At 48.8% G+C, this 22,086-nt stretch overlaps 1 protein-coding gene across 1 annotated transcript in view; it reads left to right on the forward strand.

Moving 5' to 3' along the window:
• Positions 1-5,622: 5,622 nt before the first annotated feature.
• MYH16 (myosin heavy chain 16) overlaps positions 5,623-22,086 on the forward strand; it is a 70,958-nt gene continuing 54,494 nt past the window's right edge. Inside the window, exons 1-8 of the mRNA XM_016957798.3 lie at positions 5,623-5,892; positions 10,132-10,275; positions 14,406-14,562; positions 15,804-15,831; positions 16,791-16,887; positions 17,906-17,998; positions 19,630-19,693; positions 20,544-20,642. Of these exons, the coding sequence (XP_016813287.2) occupies positions 5,683-5,892; positions 10,132-10,275; positions 14,406-14,562; positions 15,804-15,831; positions 16,791-16,887; positions 17,906-17,998; positions 19,630-19,693; positions 20,544-20,642 (892 nt within the window). The 5' untranslated portion in view covers positions 5,623-5,682. The remainder of the gene's footprint in view (positions 5,893-10,131; positions 10,276-14,405; positions 14,563-15,803; positions 15,832-16,790; positions 16,888-17,905; positions 17,999-19,629; positions 19,694-20,543; positions 20,643-22,086) is intronic.

Genomic DNA, 22,086 nt, shown 5'->3' on the forward strand with positions numbered 1-22,086 from the left:
GCTCATGCCTGTAATCCTAGCATTTTGGGAGGCTGAGGCAGGAGGATCTCTTGAGACCAGGAGTTCAAGACCAGCCTGGGCAACATAGCAAGACACTGTCCCTACAAAAACGTTAAAAATTAGCAGGGCATGGTGGCGTGCACCTGTAGTCTCAGCTCCTTGGGAGACTGAGTTGGGAGGATCACTTGTGCCCAGGAGTTGGAGGCTGCAGTGAGCTATGATCACACCACTCTACTCCAGCCTGGGCCACAGAGTCAGACCCTGTCTCAAAAACAAAACAAAACAAAACAAAAACCTCCCCCAAGTGATCTGTGTTGCATGCCCGCTGGATGTACAGTTGAGGGGACTAGTCTGGAGAGCTGCTGGGACTCCCATGCATCCACAAGTGAGACAGGGGAAACCAGGATTCAAACCCAGATCAGCCTCCTTCCCCTGCACCACCTGCCTTCCTTGGTGCGTGATGCTGGATTCATGGGTTCTATCCCTGCTCTGTCCTTCCCTTGGTCTGCAAAGCATCATCTTTCCCTCTGAAGAGTCTCAGATTTTGCATTCCACGAGCTACATTGTCTATATGTTTTGTGGTTCATGATTTATTTAGGTCGGTCTTGGTTATCAAAGATACCCGAGAAGAGCCATTGCCTGGAGGGACAGGGGGGTTTTGCATTCAGGGAGGCCTGGAAGTGGGGAGTCATTAGCAAGCAGGAGGCTGGTAGCCACTGAAAGGTATGGAACCTGGTGTCAGAGACCTGCACGTCCCTCAGGGCAGCTCCTGGCTGGAGGGGCCTGTGCCCTAAACCACCAGGCCCACACAACAGCAGTGATACCTTAGCTTGCTGTTCACGGCAGAACCATCATTAAAAAAACAATACAAAGGCCTGGCACAGTGGCTTATACCTGCAAACCCAGCACTTTGGGAGGCCAAGGCAGATGGATCACTTGAGGTCAGGAGATCAAGACCAGCCTGGCCAACATGGTGAAACCCTGTCTCTACTAAAAATACAAAAATTAGCTGGGTGTGGTTGTGGGCGCCTGTAATCCCAGCTACTCAGGAGACTGAAGCAGGAGAATTGCTTGAGCCCAGGAGGGGCAGAGGTTGCAATGAGCTGAGATCATGCCACTGTACTCCAGACTGGGTGACAAGAGCAAAACTCCTTCTGAAAAAACAAACAAACAAACAAAAAATACAAGGGCCTGGCACAGTGGCTTATATGTGCAAATTCAGCACTTTGGGAGGGTGAGGTGGTAGGATTGCTTGAGGCCAGGAGTTCAAGGCTTCACGGAGCTATGATTGCATCACTGCACTCCAGCCTGGGTGACAGAATGAGACCCTGTTCTAAATAAATAAATAAATAAAGTCAAGCAGCCTAATTGGTATAAACAAAGGCAACTTTCTTGCCTCCCCTACCCCCATTAGAGCAATTGAGAAACCCAGTTCTCAAATGTGGGCAGATGTTTTGTTTTAGTGGCAAGTCGAATGTGTCTTCGTCTGACTGCTGGCACGTGCATTTCTCTTTTTCTTTTCTTTTCTTTTTTCTTTTTAGACAGAGTCTTGTTCTATCACCCAGGCTGGAGCACAGTGGTGCAATCTCAGCTCACTGCAAGCTCCGCCTCCCGGGTTCTCGCCATTCTCCTGCCTCAGCCTCCAGAGTAGCTGGGACTACAGGCGCGTGCCATCGCCCCCGGCTAATTTTTTGTATTCTTAGTAGAGATGGGGTTTCCCTGTATTAGCCAGGATGGTCTCGATCTCCTGACCTCGTGATCCACCCATCTCGGCCTCCCAATGTGCTGGGATTACAGGTGTGAGCCACCGCGCCCGGCCAGGCACTGGTATTTTTAAATTTTCTTTTCTTTTCTTGAGACAGGGTCTCGCTCCATTGCCCAGGCTAGAGTGCAGAGGCACAATCAGAGCTCATTGCAGCCTTGACCTTCCCAGTTCAAGCAATCCTCCTGCCTCAGTTTCCCAAGTAGCTGGAACCACAGGCACACACCACCACACCTGGCTAACTTTCTAATTATTTTTATTTTATTTTATTTTATTTTATTTTATTTTGAGACAGAGTCTCACTCTGACCCCCAGGCTGGAGTGCAGTGGCACAATCTCAGCTCACTGTAACCTCTGCTTCCAAGGTTGAAGTGATTCTCATGCCTCAGCCTCCCGAGTAGCTGGGACTACAGGCACATACCACCAGGCTCGGCTAATTTTTTTGAATTTTTAGTAAAGATGGGCTTTTGCCATGTTGACCAGGCTGGTCTCGAACTCCTGGCCTCAAGTGAGCCACCCATCTCGGCCTCCCAAAATGCTGAGATTACAGGCGTGAGCCACAGCAGCCTGCCTAACCTTCTAATTTTTATAGAGACAGGGTCTCGGTACGTTGCTCAGGCTGGTCTTGAACTCCTGGCCTCGAGCAATCCTCCCGCCTCAGCCTCCTAAAGTGCTGGAATTACAGTCGTGAGCCACCTCCACCCAGCCAATCACCGGTATTTTCATATCAAATTACAGTAGTTGCAGACATCTCAAAATATAATTAATTCTTACTGCTGCTCCAAAACTATAGTACTTGTGAGACCTGCTGCTAGATTATGTTATTTGATGCATTTATAAAGAGGCACATCTATTACTAGATCATGCATTTTTAATATTTTATTAATTATATTTTAATGTCATGTATTTCCTTGGTAATCCTACATATTTTATTGCTTGAATTTGAAACATTTTGTCCAATAGGACCACAGGTATCGCCAGACAACCGAAGGGGTCCCTGGCCCATGAGGGCACAAGACCCCTGCCCACCTCCTCTCCTTTCTTGATTCTGTGCAACAGCCGAGCTTTCCGGGCTAGGATGGCGGGGGCGGGTGACGCAGAAAAAAAGTTCCAGCCAGAACTCTCTACGCCAGGCCCCATAGGAAGACAAGAGGAGGAGAAAGCGCCTGGCTATGCCTCAGTGGCTTGCCTGTTGTGACTCAGCTTCTTTTGGAAAAACTGGAGGTGTTGGCAGGAGAGACTGTAGGCGCAGTACAGCGAGGGCCCAGCGCACAATTAGGAGTCCCTCATCTAAAGGCTGAGGCTGTACCCTTGGCCTTGAGAAATGCATTGCTGGCAAAGAGGCTCAGAACCACACCCTCCCTGAAACTTCGAGAAGGTTCTTCAACCCCAAGACGAACTGGGGAGGCCCCTGATTTCTGTCTTTGTTCCCTTGAGCCTCCAGTTCCCCTCCTTCCTGGGGATTCAGTGAAACTGTTTGGGGTTTGGGAATTGAGAGACCCAGACTGTCCTCGTTTTAGGAGAGATAATAATTGACCCAGGCAATCATTTTGTACTAGGGACCGCTGGATGTCTGGTGAAGCCTGTGGACTCCGCTCAGATTAGTGTTTTTAAATGAATAAAATAGGCCGGGCATGGTGACTCATGCCTGTAATCCTAGCACTTTGGGAAGCTGAGGCAGGTGGATCACTTGAGGTCAGGAGTTCAAAACCAGCCTGGCCAACATGGTAAAACCCTATCTCTACTAAAAATACAAAAAAAAAAAAAAAAAAATTGCCAGGCGTGGTAGTGGGCACCTCCCAGCTACTCAGGAGGCTAAGGCAGGAGAATTGCTTGAACCCAGGAGACGGAGGTTGTAGTGAGCCAAGATTGCACCACTGCACTCCAGCCTGGGCAACAGAAGAAAACTCCGTCTCAAAAAAAAAAAAAAAAAAGGTAAAATAAAATACACAGAGCTGCAAAGGAAACGAATGGTATTGTAATACTGGCTGGGTGCGTGCGCTGGCTCAAAAACCAGTAATCCCAGCGCTTTGGGAGGCCAAGGTGGGAGAATCACTTGAGGCCAAGAGTTTGAGATCAGCCTTGGCAACATGGTGAGACCTCATCTCTATAAAACATTTTAAAATTAGTCGAGCATAGTGGCTTATGCCTGTAATCCCAGCATTTTGGGAGGCTGAGGTGGGAAGATTGCTTGATCCCAGAAGTTGGAGGCTGCAGTGAGCTATGATTGCACCACTGCACTCCAGCATGGGTGATGGAGTAAGACCCTGCCTCTGAAAAAAAAAAAGAAAGAAAAGAAAAAATATATTAAAAACTAATTTGTGACATGGCAGTAAGGCAATAATAAATGTCCTTCTTTATTAAAAAATTTAAAGAACAGTATCAAACCAAGGGCTTAAAGAGACCATAATTTTAAAGTTGAGATGAAGATAAACAGTATTTTGAGACATCTGCAGCCACCCTAACGAGAAGTGAAGAGCTTTGATTTTTGCTGGGAGCAAATAGAGGCTGTGGTGCTACGGAGGTCTGCGGCCTCTGTTCATATCAGATAGAAAGTGAAAACCAAGTGGCAATTGTTTTCCTGTCCCATTTCACAGACCCTGGGTAGAAACCCTACCTTTAACCTCTCCATGCCCCATTGTTCTCCTCCATAAAATGGGCTTCCTGATCCCTACCTCACAGCCTTAGTGTGAGGAACATATGAGATGACAGAGGCAGAAGCATTTGTGTTGTTGGGGGTGAGGGGGTACTTAACTGTGAAGATTTATTAGCTTATTTCATTTTTAAATATAACTTCAACTTTTATTTTAGATTCAAGGGGTATACATGCAGGTTTGTTATATGGGTATATTGAGTGACACTGGGATTTGGGATCCAAATGATCCCATCACACAGGTGGTGAGCATAGCATCCAATAGGCCATTCTTCAATCCTTGCCTCCCTCCTGCTCTCCCCCATCTAGTAGTCCCCAGGGTCTATTGTTTCTATCTGTCTGTACCCAATATTTAGCTCCCACTTATAAGTGAAAACATGTGGTATTTGGTTTTCTGTTTCTATGTTAATTCACTTAGAATAATGGCCTCCAGCTGCATCCATGTTGCTGCAAAGGACATGATTTCATTCTTTTTCATGGCTGCATAGTATTCCATTGTGTATATGTACCACATTTTCTTTCTGTTTTTTGGCTTTTTTTTTTTTTAAGACAGGGTCTTGCTCTGTCACCTAAGCTGGAGTGCAGTAGTACAATCATGGCTTCCTGCAGCCTTGACCTCCCCAGCTCAAGCAATGCTCCCGCCTTAGCCCTGAGGATAGCTAGGACTACAGGCACACATCACCATGCCCAGCTAATTTTTTAATGTTTTTGTAGACATGGGGCCTTGATATATTGCCCAGGCTGGTCTCAAACTCCTGGGCTCAAGCTGTCCTTCCACCTTGGCTTCCCATAGTGCTGGGATTATAGGTGTGAGCCACTGTGCCTGGCCTGTACCACATTTTCTTTATCTAATCCACCACTGATGGCCACCTAGGTTGATTCCATGTTTTTGCATTGTGAATAACACTGCAGTGAACATACAGGTGCATGTGTCTTTTTGGTAGGAAAACTTATTTTTCCCTTTGGGTATATACCCAGGAATAGGATGGCTGGGTTGAATAACAGTTCTAAGTTCTTTGAGAAATCTCCAAATTGCTTTCTACAGTGGCTGAACAATTAGCTTCTTTCTTATTCTTGGTTATGAAAGCCTAATAGCACCAAGACAGACAAGGTGACATGAGAGAAGCAAGCCTCTGTCTTTCTCGGGACATTGACTTCAGCCTGTCCACCAGCCTCAGCAGCTTGTCTCTGCTTCCCCCCACAGCACCCAGGGAAGTCCTGGTTCCTGCCGTCAGCTCCTTCCTGCTCCATCCTCAACCAAGCCACCATGCCTGGTGGGTACAAAGGGGAGTGTGGGGACGATGTGGACCCTATGCCTTTCCTGGCACCTCCTGAAAAGGAGAGGATTGAAGCCATGAACAAGCCCTATGACATTAAGAGGTCCTGCTGGGTCAAAGATGAGAAGGAAGGCTTCGTCGCTGGGGAGATCCAGTCTGAACAGGGTGACCAAGTCACCGTGAAGACAATCGCCAACCAGGTGAGTGGGGCACGATCTCCAGGATGAAACCAAGTGGCAGGCACCCAGGCCTTTTCTAGGCATGCTCCCGCCCAGAAGGCAGGGTGGCAGAAAGAGCAGGTGCCTCCGAGTCCCATGTGCTGGGGTCAAATCCAGACTCGCCTACACTCAAGCTGTGTGGCCCTGGGCAAGACGCATTCCCTCTCTGAGCTATATCACAATAGAGATTCCGAGACAGATCACATGAAAGCACTTCATAGACTCTAAGACAGTACCGTGCGTAAGGGATGATCGTGAGAGTTACTTATCTTTGATGTCTCAAACAGCTCTCAAGTGGAAGCTATTTTCTAAGCATGAGAGTGAGCATGTCACTTATGAGCAGTGTCACTGTGTGCCATGGCCCCTAGTGGCATGAGGGGCATGAGAGAGGGCACAGAACACCCTGGCTCACTGGGTGAGCTCTTCAGCTGCATGAAGAACAGATGGTGGTTCCCAGGTCTCTTGGAGCATGGCGGTGGTGTGCTGGATGTGATGGCTTCTGATGGCTTTTAACGTGTTGCAAGGACCCAACCTGGCTAATGATGGCTTGCAGGGACTCAACCTGGCTTATCATGGATTGCAGGGATCCAACCTGGCTTGTGATGGTTTGCAAAGACCCCAACACTAAACAATGAGGGATTTTACAGCCAGTTGTTAAACCTTGGGTAGCTTGCTATCAGCCGTGATGGAAGTATTTATACCATGGAAATGGGAATATGCTGTAAATCAGGGACACTTCCCCCCAGACAGCTGGTTTACCAACCCACCCTTCTCTCTGCTGGCCCACACTACGTCTGACTATGAGATATGACTTGAGAGAATGGATAGAAAATTTGGCTTATTAGGCTAGGCGTGGTGGCTCACACCTGTAATCCCAGCACTTTGGGAGACCAAGACAGGAGGATTACTTGGGCTCAGGAGTTTGAGACTGGCCTGGGCAACTTGGTGAGACCCTATCTTTATTTTTAGAAAATAATAACAATTTTTATTAGAATTTTTTAAATTTGGTTTATTTTAAATGGGTAAGGGCAGGGTCTCTTGTATTCTTGGCAGACCCCTGGTGAGGCACTTGACACTTTGTTTAATCCTTTTGGCAATCTTATGTGGTAGGATTTATTGACCCTATTTTGCAGAGAAGGAAAACTGAGGATCAAGGGCACTTTAGGTGACCTGTGTACGTTGCAAAAATAGCAAATGATGAACTTGGATTCAAACCCACTGTATCTGGCTCATATGCCCATGCCCCTTCTATGTCACCATTCCATCTCTTCATGGTGGGCTGCCAAGAGGGAGGCATGAGCCATCGCACCCGGCCACTTTTCCATTTAAGAAAAAAGACATTACTCTGCTCCCTCCAAACCGCCTTCAAGGATAAAATTGAGAGCAAGCAAGCAAAGAAAACAAAACAAAACAAAAACAAAAAACAGAGCAATGTGTGTTCAGCAATAAATATATTAGCACCTGCGAGGTCCATTCCTGGTTAATTTCTTGATTAAAAGAAGTCAGAGGCCAGACGCGGCAGCTCAAGCCTGTAATCCCAGCACTTTGGGAGGCCGATACAGGCAGATCGCTTGAGGCTAGGTGTTTGAGACCAGCCTGGGCAACATAACGAGGCCCCGTTTCTACAAAAAATTAGCCAGGTGTGGTGCATCCCTGTACTCCCAGTTACTTAGGAGGCTGAGCCAGGAGAATCGCTTGAGCCCAGGAAGCTGAGGCTGCAGTGAGCTAGGATTGCACTGCTGCACTCCAGCCTGGGTGACAGACAGAAACCTTGTCTCAAAAAAAAAAAAAGGAAGCCAGAGACCTCAGTGATCAGAACTGGCAACAGCTGTATTTTTCTCTGCGCCTGTCTTCGAGAGGAGCAGTGGTAAAAAGATATAGTTGGGTGGAAATGGATTTGAACGAAAGTCAAGCTTAATTCCCAGGAGAAACAGTTTTCAGAGAGGAGAGTGCTGCAGTGTCGTGAGAAGTGATGGGTGATGATAGTGGAGCCCCAGGGTGCATCTAAGTTTGGATGCACATTTAAGGACAACACAATTTCCTTGAGTATCTGCAGCAGACAGTGCTGGCCAGCCGGGTTTGGGACAGAAAAGATGGAGCCTGTGGCGCTGGCTTCCCTGGCTCCTAAAATAAAGGCCAGGTTCTCCATTCCTCTGCTGAAAGCGAAGTGTCTGCACGTGGACGAGGACCAGAGATCTGGAAACCCCTGGAAATGAATTCAGAATAAAACCCAACTTGAGGCCAGGCATGGTGGGTCACGCCTGTAATCCCACCACTTTGGGAGGCCGAGGAGGGTGGATCACCTGAGGTCAGGAGTTTGAGACCAGCCTGGCCAACATGGTGAAACCCCATCTCTACCAAAAATATAAAACTTAGTCGGGCATGGTGGCCTGCGCCTGTAATCCCAGTTACTTGGGAGGCTGAGGCAGAAGAATTGCTTGAACCCAGGAGGCGGAGGTTGCAGTGAGTTGAGATCACGCCACTGCACTCCAGCATGAGTGACAGAGTGAGACTCTGTCTCAGAAAAAACAACAAAACAAAAACAAAAACAAACAAACAAAAAACAGCTTGGTTTACTAAGGGCGTGGTAACCATTACGGGGAGTGGGGGTGGATTTTCCAGAACTGTCAAGATTTCAAATTATCTGCCCATTGTACTAATAAGTTATTAAAAGTCCCAGAAATCCCAGTATGGATTCAGGCCTCACATCTAAGGTTGCAGGCAGCCAAAAGAGATTTGTTTTCTAGATCGTATGTCTTCAGCTTTGATCCCAGATGCTGGAGCTTCTTAAGAGCTGACGCTAGTTTTTGTTTTTTTGTTTAGTTTTGTTTTGTCTTGCACTATCACCCAGGCTGGAGTGCAGCGGCATGATCTCTGCTCACTGCAACCCCCGCCCCCTGGGTTCAAGTGATTCTCCTGCCTCAGCCTCCCAAGTAGCTGGGGTTACAAGTGTGCGCTACCACGCCCAGCTAATTTTTGTATTTTTAGTAGAGACAGGGTTTCGCCATTTTGGCCAGGCTGGTCTCGAACTCCTGACCTCAGGTGATCCACCCACCTCGGCCTCCCAAAGTTCTGGGATTACAGGCATGAGCCACTGCACCCGGCCTAGTTTTCATTTATAGATGAAGAAATTGGGGTGCAGCATGGGGAAGAGATCTGCCCACGTGGCACGGGCGCGAACACACCTACTGATGAACGCTCATTGCTGGTTTCTTTTTTTTCTTCTTTTCTTGCTTGCTTTCAATTTTATCCTTGAAGGTGGCTTGGAGGGAGCAGGGGAATGTCTTTTTTTCAAGTGGAACAGTGGCTACATGTGGTGGCTCACACCTGTAACACTTTTGGGGGCCAAGATGGGAGGATCATTGGAGGCCAAGAGTTCAAGACCAGCATGGGCAACATAGCAAGACCTTGTCTCTAGAAAAAAAAATTAAAAATTAGCCAGGCATGGTGGTGTGCACCTGTAGTCCCAGCTACTCGGGAGGCTGAGGCAGGAGGATGGCTTGAGCCCAAGAGATCGAAGCTGCAGTGAGCTATGACTGTACCACTGAACTCCAGCCTGGGCAACAGAGCAAGATTATGTCTCAAAAAATAAAATTAAATTAAAAATTTAAAAAGGAAAAGTTTGGCTGGTCTGAAGGTAGTGAGTTATCTCAATTGATTGTTCATGGTCAGTTACAGATCAAAATCCTTGTTCCACTCTTCCCCCCACCCTTCTCATTACTGCATTTAGTCTTTAAAAAAGAGAGAGAGAAATGGAAAAGCTCATCGCTATTTCGAAATCACCGCTAACTCTCAAGGCAGAGAGCCAAGAGTCACATCTCTGCAAAGTGTCCATGGGATCAAAGAATAAGCTCTGATCATCTATCAGGATGGATTTGGCTGGAAGAGAAGCGCAGCCCAGAGGTCTCTGTAACATAGGGAGGGAACGTCATAGTTTTTCAGGTATTTTTACGTGATTCCACTTAAGTTCATATAATTCTCCCAGCAACCTGCCAAGGAGGCTACTGTCATCTCAACTTCAGAGAGGAGGCAGTTGAAGCTGCATTGGCCTCAGAAGTGCCTCCCCATCCCAGGACACACGGGGATGTGGCTGGACCAGGACTTGGGTCCACTGGATGCTCCACTCCATCTCCTGGGACTCCAGAGGGTATGTGGTGACCTGGGCCAGATGCCCCATGCCCCATGCCTGATGCCTGTGCTGCTGTGTCTTGACCCCCCCAGACACTCACTGTGAAGAAGGATGATATCCAGCAGATGAACCCACCCAAATTCTACCAGGCCAGTGACATGGCAGACATGACCTTCCTGAATGAGGCCAGTGTCCTAGACAATCTGCGCCAACGCTACACCAACATGAGGATCTATGTGAGTGCCAGGGATGGGGTGAGTGGGGGGAGGAAGGAGTGGCTGCAGATCTTCTGCTTTTCTTTTGTTGAGGAGGGGGTTGGCTACTCCACCCTCCCCAGCTCCCAGTACACATTATGACTTAGACAAAGGCACAGGGACCACGTTTCTGACATGTTAGAATTTCCACCCAAAGCCTTTGGCATCTCAGTAATGGCACCATCTCCGTGAGCAGCTTTTGCTGAGGCTGTCACCCGAAAATCTTCCTCCTCATGTTCCTCCCCTCTTCCTCAAACTCTCAAATCAAAACATCATTTTTCCCCTAGTGACTTCATGTGCCATTATTAGAAGTCCATCCATCCATCTATCCATTCATCCATCTATCCATTCATTCATCCATCCATCCATCCATTCATCCATCTATCCATTCGTTCATCCATCCATCCATCCAAACATCCATCCATCCAAACATTCATCCATCCAAACATTTATCCATCCAAACATCCATCCATCCATCCAAGTATCTATCCATCCATCCAAACATCTATCCATCAACCCAAACATCCAAACATTCATCCATCCATCCATCCAAACATCTATCCGTCAATCTATTCATCCACCTATCCAAACATCGATCCATACATATATACGTCCAAACATCTATCCATCAGTCCAAACATCCAAACATTCGTCCACCTATCCAAACATCCATCCATCCACTCATCCACCCATCCAAACATCCAAATATCCATCCATTCAATCATTAATCAAAACACTCATCCACCCATCCATCCAACAAACATTGAGGAAATGTGACTTAATTGTAGCCTGAGGCAACTTAGGAAGGACAACCAACTGCATCCTTGAAGAAATTCAGGTTCACTTTGTCTGACATGATGACCAGAGTGAGTTACAATCAGTCCCCTGAGTGTCTTTGAAATCTTAAGACAGAAAGATGATTTCCTGAAGGTGTTGCAGCTTAACTCCCAAAATGGGTTGTCTAAGGACGTGTTGGTGTTTGCCTCTCTAGATGTCTTTATTTAAAAGGAAAGAGGCTTATCTGGTAGGAATAGGTGAGGTGCAGCCTGACTCCCAGGTCAGGAGCTGCCGGGGGTTCCCCTTCCCTGGGTCTATGGTTATAGTCAAGAGGGCTTCTGTGACCCCAGATTCATCCTCCTTTAATACTACTACTGTGGTTCTAGATTCAGGCCCCAGTAGTACCATAGCCCCAGGTGTTGCTGGAAGGTCTCTGAAATCTCTTGAAGATATTTGCTAGGTCTGGAAGTTAGCAGGGCATCCTTGAACCCCAGGTCTAGAAAGAGCCACACCTACCCCCGGCTGAACCTAGAGCCTGGGCTGAGAATGTCAAGGTACAGGCTCAAAGGTCAAGCTCAGGATCAGGGCTTACCTGGGGCTGCTCTGCCCGCAAGCCCTTGTTCCTCCTGGGTGACCACATCATGACTTTGGGCCAAGGGACTGCAGGCTTTGTGGAGTATAGCCTGAGAGACCAGGGCAGGGAGTCCCCTCCTACATTAAAGCGCCTCGATAGAGCCACTAATGCAACAACTCTAGCTGGCAAGGGCTGCTCCCATGATCCCAGCTGCTTCTCTCTCAATTCCTCCTGACCACAGCAGGGAGGTAACTGGCTTCCAGGATGCTGTCTGCCCCTACCCCACAGCTGAGACAGGCTGGAGGGGAAGAGTGACTCCATGGCTGGTGTCCCAGGATGAGACACTGTGTGTCATACTCTCAGCTGTTCCACTGGGTTTCCTTCATCGTCTCTTTGCCTTTTTTCCTGTGGATCAGTTTGTACTTAATAAGTTTCCTTTTGAAAATTCAACATATCCCAGTTATGCTAAGGAGAAGCTGGTGGCAGGGACAGGGGTGGATAGGGAGCAGTTATTCTTACTTGGTTCAAAATGGAAGGGTTTAAAGTTGAACTGAAACCAAGTACTTGGTGGATGCTTTAGAGGTCAATGTGACTGTCCAGCAAGGAGAAGAGAAATTTAAGTTTCATAGATTTGGCCATTTCCTGTCTTCACTCATTCTTCCTGCTCTTAATTTATTTAATGATGTAATTGGTTTTTCTGGGGTTTTTTGTTTGTTTGTTTGAGATGGAGTCTCGCTCTGTTGCCCAGGCTGGAGTGCAGTGGCACAGTCTCACCTCATTGCAACCTCCGCTTCCCGGGTTCAAGGGATTCTCCTGCCTCAGCCTCCTCAGAAGCTGGGATTACAAACATGCGCTACCACGCCCAGCTAATTTTTGTATTTTTAGTAGAGACAGGGTTTCACCATGTTGGTCACGCTGGTCTCGAACTCCTGACCCTGTGATCCGCCTGCCTCAGCCTCCCAAAGTGCTGGGATTACAGGTGTAAGCCACTGCGCCTGGCCTTTCTGTTCTTTTTTTTAAAACAGGGTGATTTCTTACAAAATTGCAATCTTGGAGTGAAAAGAAAGTTGGGGTCTCTTTTTAAGAGTAGGTCAAGGCTGGGCGCAGTGGCTCATGCCTGTAATCCCAGCACTTTGGGAGGCCAACGTGGGTGGATTGTTTGAGGACAGGAGTTCATGACAAGCCTGAGCAACATGGCAAGACTCCCGTCTCTACAAAAACAATTTTTTAATTATCCAGGCTTAGTGGGCACATGCCCGTAGTCCCAGCTACTTGGGATGTTGAGGTGGAAGGATCACTTGAGCCCAGGAGTTCAAGGCTGCAGTGAGCTATGATGGCACCACTGCACTCCAGCCTGGGTGACAGAGCAAGGCTCTGTCTCTAAAAAAAAAAAAAAAGAAAGAAAAGAAAAAAAAAAGAGAAAGAAAGAAAAAAACAGGTGGTCAAACCCAGCTGCCACAAGTAGGGAACTGCATCCACACAGTGAAGATTCCACAGCTTTTGAATCACCCCAGAAATTCTCAATAGACTCTCAAGGAAAGCCAGATATACTAAGTGGCAAAAGCAAGATATAAAACAGTACTATAGGCTGGGCGCAGTGGCTCACACCTGTGATCCCAGCACTTTGGGAGGCTGAGGTGGGTGGATCCCTTGAGGTCAGGAGTTTGTGACCAGCCTGGCCAATATGGCGAAACCCCATCTCTACTAAAAATACAAAAATTAGCCGGGCGTGGTGGCGTGCACCTGTAGTCTCAGCTACTCAAGAGGCTGAGGCAAGAGAATCGCTTGAATCTGGGAGGCAGAGGTTGCAGTGAAGCCAGATGGCACCATTGCACTCCAGCCTGAGTGACAGAGTGAGTCTCCATCCACAAAATATATATAAATAAAAAAAAACCATGGAAGGGAGTAAAAGAAACTAGCCCAGCATTTACCTGTGGTGAGGGTGGGGGTGGGCATGGAGCAAGTGGAGGGACCTTCTGCAGTATATATGTTACCACAGTGACAGTGTTACCTATTCAAATCCAGATGGACCCCAACTTACAATGGTTCAAGTTAATGATTTCCAACTTTACGATGGGGCAAAAGCAATACACATTCAATGCACTCCTCGATTTATGATCAAACCCATCGTATGTTGAAAGTATCATAAATCGACTTCCAATATGATATTTTCAACATATGATGGGTTTATCTAGATGTGACCCCATCCTAAGTTGAGGAGTGTCTGTAATTAAACCAAAAGAAAACAAAAACAAATATATATTAAAGAGAAGCCTCATTTAGCTTAATGAATACAGACTCAGATAGTCATAAGATTTTGCCTCCAGAAGGCTGGGTTTCATTGTTTTTGTTGTTTTTGAGACGTAGTCTCACTCTGTTGCCCAGGCTGGAGTACAGTGGCACGATCTTGGCTCACTGCAACCTCTGCCTCCCAGGTTCAAGCGATTCTCCTGCCTCAGCCTTCCAAGTAGCTAGGATTATAGGCGTGCACCACCACGCCCAGCTAATTGTTTCGTACTTTTGGTAGAGACAGGGTTTCACCATGTTGGTCAGGCTGGTCTCCAACTCCTGACATCAGGTGATCCACCTGCCTCGGTCTCCCAAAATGTTGGGATTACAGGCATAAACCACCACACCTGGCAGAAAGCTTGCCTTCTTCACAGCTTGCTCTATGATAAGCTGGGGCCTGAAGGGAACTCCGCTGGGGGAAGAGGGTACCAGGAGGAAAAATCAGCTGACCATCTTCCCTCCCTCCCACCAGACCTACTCGGGCTTGTTCTGCGTGACGGTCAACCCCTACAAGTGGCTGCCCATCTACGGGGCCCGTGTGGCTAACATGTACAAGGGCAAGAAGCGCACAGAGATGCCGCCTCACCTCTTCTCCATCTCTGACAACGCCTACCACGACATGCTCATGGGTGCGTCGGGGTGGGCTCTGCTGGGGCAGGGGTGGCGGGAGACAAGCCTTCCTTTGCCATTGAGGCTCCAGACGCATTAAGACCTTGTGATACCCGATCCTAACCCTGACCCTGCACTACCAGTTGAAGTTCTTTGCTAAATTTTGAGCAGCAGCTGCTGCTACCAGGTGCCAGGGCTCAGTGAGTGTGCTGGGCACTTGCTAGGCACCAGCCCTACCTCACACCCTATCTCATTTAAGTTTCACAAACCCGTGGGATGCCAAGGTAAGTAGGTAAGTAACTTGCTCAGAGCTCAATACTCTTAACCATTACCTCTGTGATCTTTGCTACATGTTATAGTGATTCCTCTATGTGATTTTTTTCTTTATTTTGAGATAGAGTTTCGCTCTTGTCACCCAAGCTGGAGTGCAATGGTGCAATAGCTCACTGCAACCTCCACCTCCCAGGTTCAGGCAATTCTCCTGCCTCAGCCTCCCAAGTAGCTGGGATTACAGGCATGTGCCACCACACCCAGCTAATTTTTGTATTATTAGTAGAGATGGGGTTTCATCATGTTGGCCAGGCTGGTCCTGAACTCCTGACATCAGGTGATCCACCCATCTTGGCCTCCCAAAGTGCTGGCTTTACAGGCGTGAGCCACTGCGCCCAGTCATGATTTTTTTTTTAAGAGATGGGGTCTTTGTTGCCCAGGCTGGAGTGCAGTGGTGCAATCTTAGCTCACCGCAGTCTAGAACTTCTAGGCCCAAGCAATCCTCCTGCTTCAGCTTCTTGAGTAGCTGAGACTATAGCAATGCGTCACAATGCCCAGCTAATTTCTTAATGTTTTGTGGAGACAGGGTTTCACCATCTTGCCTAGGCGGGTCTTAAACTCCTGGGCTCCAGCCTCAGCTTCCCCAAATGCTGGGATTACAGGCATGTAATCATGCTGTCCAGCCCTCTGTGATTTTTGTCCTCATTTCTCTTTATGTTGCTTAGGACTGGGTAGCTTTATGGCCACTCCAGGCTGGTAGAAAGAGTGGCTGATAAATTCCTGATCCTTTCTGCAAGGGTGTACACTGCAGGGATGGGCACGTGGCCACAGGTCCCACAGGATCCTGAATTTTGGCCTCCAAGTGTAGCCAAGGCCACGATCTAAGCCGGGTGGAATTTGGGGAAGCGCTGACTGGCTGGGGCATTGTCGAATGACTAGTTTCTAAATGTTCCTAATTACACCTTCCTGTTTCTTGTTTTCTTCCCTACAGATCGTGAGAATCAGTCTATGCTAATCACGTAAGTGTCTCTTCCATCTCTCAGTCTATATACATAAAATTAGGTCTGTGTCTTACACATACAATTAAGCCTTCTTAGAATTAATTGCGGGACTTTGTTTGGAACTCTGCAGGCAGTGAGTGGGCTTTGGGGCGGGTGAGGCTACACCTGCTAAACTGATGGGGTGGCCTCCCTGTCCCCAGGACCTCCCCACCTGCCTGTCTGTCCTAGCTAGGGGGCAAAATGCGAACAGAAGTGTGTACCTTTGAGGCCAGGTGTGGTGGCTCACACCTGTAATCCCAGGGCTTTGGGAGGCTGAGGCAGGAGGATCGCTGGAACCCAGGAGTTTGAGACCAGCCTGGGCAACATAGTGAGACCCCATCTCTACAAAAAATTAGCCAGGTGTGGTGGTGCACACCTGTAGTCCCAGCTACTCAGGAGGCTGAGGCAGGAAGATTGCTTGAGCCCAGGAGGTTGAGGCTGCAGTGAGCTATGATCACACCACTGCACTCCAGCCTGGACGACAGAGCAAGACCCTCTCTCAAAAAAAAAAAAAAAAAAGAAAAGAAAAGAAAAGAAAAATGCTGTTTTTTTTTTTTGAGATGGAGTCTTGCTCTGCCACCCGGGCTGGAGTGCAGCCTCCACCTCCTGGGTTCAAGCGATTCTGCTGCCTCAGCCTCCTGAGTAGCTGGGATTACAGGCACATGCCACCATGCCTGGCTACTTTTTGTATTTTTAATAGAGACGGGGGCTTCACCATGTTGGCCAGGCTGGTCTCGAACTCCTGACCTCAGGTGATCCGCCCACCTTGGCCTCCCAAAGTGCTAGGATTACAGGCATGAGCCACTGTGCCCGGTTAATTTTTGTATTTTTAGTAGAAACGGGGTCTCACCATGTTGGCCAGGCTAGTCTTGCTCCTTTTCTCTGCAGCTGACCACCCCTCTTCCTGCTTCTCCTGTCCACTTTTTTTCCACCTGCAGCGGAGAATCTGGTGCTGGTAAGACTGAGAACACGAAGAAGGTCATCCAGTACTTTGCCAACATTGGAGGAACTGGCAAACAGACCACAGATAAGAAGGTAGAGCCGACCGGGTGGGCCCATATTTCCCGTCTTCAGGCTTCTGTGACACACACACTGGTGCCCATTCAATCTTCACAGCTGCTCACAGCTTAGGGCCATTTTACAGATGAAGAGACTGAGGCTTAGAGAGAAGTGACTTGGGTGGGGTCACACAGGGAGAAGGTGGCTATACATCAAGGTCTCCTCCCCGAGGACTTGTTCTGCTGCCCCAGGCCATGTCTACCTCCAGAAGGACAGGTAGCAGAGCCCCTTGTTCTTGGCAGAGGAGAAACAGGAAAGTTTGCTGCCTGTTAACTGGCCTCTGCAGGCCCTGGCTGCCCCAGGGGCACAAAAAGCCTTAGCTGGGCAGCCAGCTAAGGCAGCTCTAAAAGGCTGACAGCGGCCAGGCGCAGTGGCTCATGCCTATAATCCCAGTACTCTGGGAGGCTGAGGTGGGAGGGTCGCTTGAGTCCCTGAGTTCAAGACCAACCTGGGCAACATAGCAAGACACCATCTCTACAAAAAACTTTAAAAATTAGCTGGGAGTGGTGGCATGTGCCTATAGTCCCAGCTACTCAGGGGGCTGAAGTGGGAGGATCACCTGAGCCCAGGAGTTGGAGGCTGCAGTAAGCCAAGATCGTGCCACTGCACTCCAGCCTGGGCAACAGAACAAAACCGTCTCAAAAAAGGGGTGGGGGGATGTGTAGGGAGGGGTTTCAGACTGCTCAGGGGGCTCTCTGCCAACAGCAAAGTGAGGAAACAGTAGCTAGGGATCAAGTCCAAGTGGCTGCCCGTGTCCCCAGGTGCCCCTCCCAGTGTCACGGAGCCACAGAGGGACAGACACTCAGGCAGTGGCCCTCGTCCCAGGTTACTACATGTAGCCCCTCTGGCCCTGATTTTCTGGCCACCCCAAGGCCATTCTCCTCCTGGGTTCCCAGCACATGAGCCACTGTCATTTGCAAGCCCAGTCCCTCAGCCCTGGGCTCCCAGGCAGCAGCCAACTGGTCAACTGACTTTGGGTTTCTTTCTGCATCAGGGGTCTCTGGAGGATCAAGTCATCCAGGCAAACCCCGTGCTGGAGGCCTTTGGGAACGCCAAGACCACCAGGAACAACAACTCCTCTCGCTTCGTAAGTGTGGGGACCGCATGAGAGGCCCCCTGGCTGGTGGGACAGGGGTCACGACCCCGCCCCAGGTAAAGAAATTGAGGCTGGTTTAAATTAAGGTGAAAGGGGTGGGGCAAGTGAAGACATCCCCTTCCCAGAGATGTTGAAGGCACAGCAATCAGAATCAAATTGGCAACGAGGAAAAACTAATTCAAAAGACAAATAATCCCTCGTGGAATTCAGCTCAAGGTTTGAAGACTCTTCCTAGCCAGTCCAATTGGCCTCAACACCAAGAACTACAAATTGCAAATTTAACAGGTCATTTTGTATCAAAAGATCAATTATGAAGCATCTAGAATTTTTCAATTGTGCGAAAACATTCTCTGGGTTCTGCAGAGACCCAGACAGGGTTAACTTTTTTTTGTTTTGATTTGTTTCCCCCTCAGAAATTGGTTTTCTTTGATGTACCCAAGTGTTACATTTCTCAATAAAGAAAAGAAAATCTCCATTAGCATAAAAGAAGGAGGCTGGGCACAGTGGCACACTCCTGTAATCCCAGCATTTTGGGAAGCCAAGGCAGGAGGATCCCTTGAGCCCAGGAGTTTGAGACCAGCCTCGGCAACAGAGCGAGACCACCCGCCATCTCTATAAAAAATAAAAATTAGCCGGGCATGGCCATGCCTGCCTGTAGTCCCAGCTACTTAGGAGGCTAAGGTGGGAGGATCACCTGAGCCCAGGAAGTCAAGGTTGCAATGAGCCGAGATTATGCCACTGCACTCCAGCCTGGGCAACAGAGTAAGACCCCCTATCTCAGGGGGGATAAAAAGCATCTAATCAGCAAACAGAACACTCTTTAGTATTAATATTTAAGTCAAGCAGCTTTGATACAGAACCTTGGCAACAGTGATGGTGGAGGGGCTGGGAGGTCACCTGGGGAGACAGATTCACAGCAGCGAGAAGCTGCAACCTCCTTCCCGGCTGGAGGGACATAAGAGAGGTGCTGTCCTAGGGTCCTAGTGGGTTCTTAAACCAGTGCAGCTGTCTGGCGGGAGCTGTAGTCACAGAGGCACCCAGCACCACCTGAGACGCCAACTTGAGAGGAGCAATGCCCTGGCCTCGTCTCCCTCACTCCCGGGTCTCGGGCTTCCCATTGGCAGAGCCCCGTGAGCTTGCACAGAGCCTGGGAAAACAGGGCTGGCCGGGGGGTGAGGGGAGGAACAGAGGTGAGTACAGACGGGCCCAGGAGCAGCCGAGGTAGAGAGAGATAGAGAGTCCTGTTTCCGGAAGAATTTATTGATGGCTGTACCATGCAAGCCAGAGAGAGGAAAGACATGGAAGGCTCCCGATAAAGAGGCATGGGAGGTGCTCCAAATTCCCATGGTACCTGGTCTCTATGCAGAATTCCAAAGGGTAGCAGCCCTCCTGCTGGGACTTCTCTCCCCTACAAATGCCCCAAACCACAGACCCTAGATTTAGCTCTGAGACCTGTCCGTGTGTTTCTCTGTCTATCTTCGTGGGAAATCTGATACTCCAGTAGAGCTCGGTTACATCCCCGCAGGCCCCGATCAGCAACCCTTGGCCAACTCTGGGCCACTTACTGGTCTAAAGCTGTGGACGACCTCCCTCCTGATCCCTCCCCTCTCTTCCCTGCTCAGGGCAAGTTCATCCGAATCCACTTTGGAACCACAGGGAAACTGGCTGGAGCCGACATCGAGAGCTGTAAGTCAGGCCCTCCTTGGAGGGTTTGTCTGGGCAGCTACATAATCTGTGAGGCCTGGTGCAACATGAAAATGAGGGGCTCTTCTTAAAAAATATTAAGAATTTCAGGCCAGGCGAGGTGGCTTATGCCTGTAATTCTAGCACTTTGGGAGGCCGAGGCGGGAGGGTCGCTTGAGCCTAGGAGTTCAAGACCAGCCTGGGCAACATAATAAGATCCCATCTCTACAAAAAATGTGAAAAATTAGCCTGGCATGGTGGTACATGCCTGTAGTCCCAGCTACTCAGGAGGCTAAGGCAAGAGGATCACTTGAGCCCAGGAGTTAGAGGCTGCAGTGAACAGTCACCACTGGTGACTGTTCTGGGCTTTATGGAGAGGGGATTCCTGCTTTGAACCTGGGAGGCAGAGGTTGCAGTGAGCCGAGATCACTCCATTGCACTCCAGCCTGGGCAACAGAGCAAGACTCCATCTCAAAAAAATAAATAAATAAAAATAAATGAATAAATAAATAATCACACCACTGCACTCCAGCCTGGGTAACGCAGCAAGACCCTGTCTCTAAAAAAAATAATAATAATAAAGGAATTTCGAAACAGCAACAGAGGAGCATCAAGCCAAGTGGGAGGTCCTTCTGATTGCAGCCTGTTGGTGCCCAGGAGGCTGGCCCCGTTCCCAGGACTCCCCCCATGGCAGTCAGGTCCCCGGAGGCTGCGTGTCTGGGAAGAGCGAAGCGTGGGGCTCACCACTGGTGACTGTTCTGGGCTTTATGGAGAGGAGATTCCTGCTTTGTATGGAGCCCTGAACTCCAGGGAAACAGCTGTGTACTCACCAGGATCTTCACTTCTTTTTCAGATCTCTTAGAGAAATCTCGTGTCATCTCACAGCAAGCAGCCGAGAGAAGCTACCACATCTTCTACCAGATTCTCTCAAACAAGAAGCCTGAACTTGTTGGTAAAGACCTTTATGTCTATCCACCTGCCCCTGACCTTGCTTTTCTTCTTTTCCATAAGCAAAGATTTCCCATGTGCAAGGAGTCTCATGTCACTCCTAGGGTTCTGTGATAATGTCTTCAGTTTAAAGTGATGTGAATCGGGCTGGGTGCGGTGGCTCACGCCTGTAACCCCAGGACTTTGGGAGGCAGAGGCAGGTGGATCACCTGAGGTCAGGAGTTCAGGACCAGCCTGGCCAACATGGTGAAACCCCGTCTCTCCAAAATACAAAAAAATTAGCCAGGCATGATGGCAGGTGCCTGTAATCCCAGCTACTCGGGAGGCTGACACAGGAGAATCAGTTGAACCTGGGAGGTGGAGGTTGCAGTGAGCCGAGATCACTCCATTGCACTGCAGCCTGGGCAACAGAACAAGACTCTGTCTGAAGAAAAAAAAAAGAAAAGAAAAGAAAATTCATGTGAATGTGTTACAGGGAACTTTCTCAAAGTTCTATTTGCACATCTCATCCTCATAGTAGCCAGATGAGGACCACTGTGGGCCCATTTCACAGATGAAGCTTTGAGTACCTGCAAAATCTGGGATATAAAACTGGGATGTGAGGCTTTAAACCCTTTATGTCTGCCACCTGCTGCCTCTGAGTCTGATACTCGGGCACCAGCACAGGGGTCAGCCCAAGACCATGATCAGCTCTGCCAGCGCTTGCATGCACAGTCCCAGCAGCCTCTCCTCTTGGCAGACACAGCCCACACCAGGCACACAGCTCAGAAAGTGGAGTACACTCACCCACTCAACTGGATGCCTTTGTGCAGGCACCAACATGCTCAACTGTCCACGGCAGACCTGCCCAGACATAAAGTGGGAGGAGGGATGAAGACTCAGTCTTACACACACACACCTCCTAACCCAGCCAGAAATAAGGGCATTGAGTACCATTCCCCACCCACAGGTGGGCTTTATTTGTTTGGACAAAGTATACTTTTAAATTAACAACATTTTGAAATTGGGAGACTTCACATAAAAATGCAATTTCCAGCCAGGTGCAGTGGCTCATATCTGTAATCCCAGCACTTTGGGAGGCAAAGGCAGGAGGATCGCTTGAGCCCAGGAGTTTGAGACCAGCCTGGGCAACTTAGCAAGACCCTGTCTCTACAAAAACTAAAAAAATGGCTGGGCGCAATGGCTCACACATGTAATCCCAGTACTTTGGGAGGCCGAGGCAGGCAGATCATTTGAAGTCAGGAGTTCGAAACCAGCCTGGCCAACATGGCGAAACCCCATCTCTACTGAAAATACAAAAATTAGCTAGGTGTGGTGGTGGGCACCTGTAATCCCAGCTACTTAGGAGGCTGAGGTGCGAGAATCGCTTGAACCCAGGAGGCAGAGGTTGCAGTGGGCCGAGATTGCGCCACCACACTCCAGCCTGGGTGACAGAGCAAGACTCCATC

The sequence above is a fragment of the Pan troglodytes genome, chromosome 6, assembly GCF_028858775.2.
Source record: "Pan troglodytes isolate AG18354 chromosome 6, NHGRI_mPanTro3-v2.0_pri, whole genome shotgun sequence".
Taxonomy (NCBI): Eukaryota; Metazoa; Chordata; class Mammalia; order Primates; family Hominidae; genus Pan; species Pan troglodytes.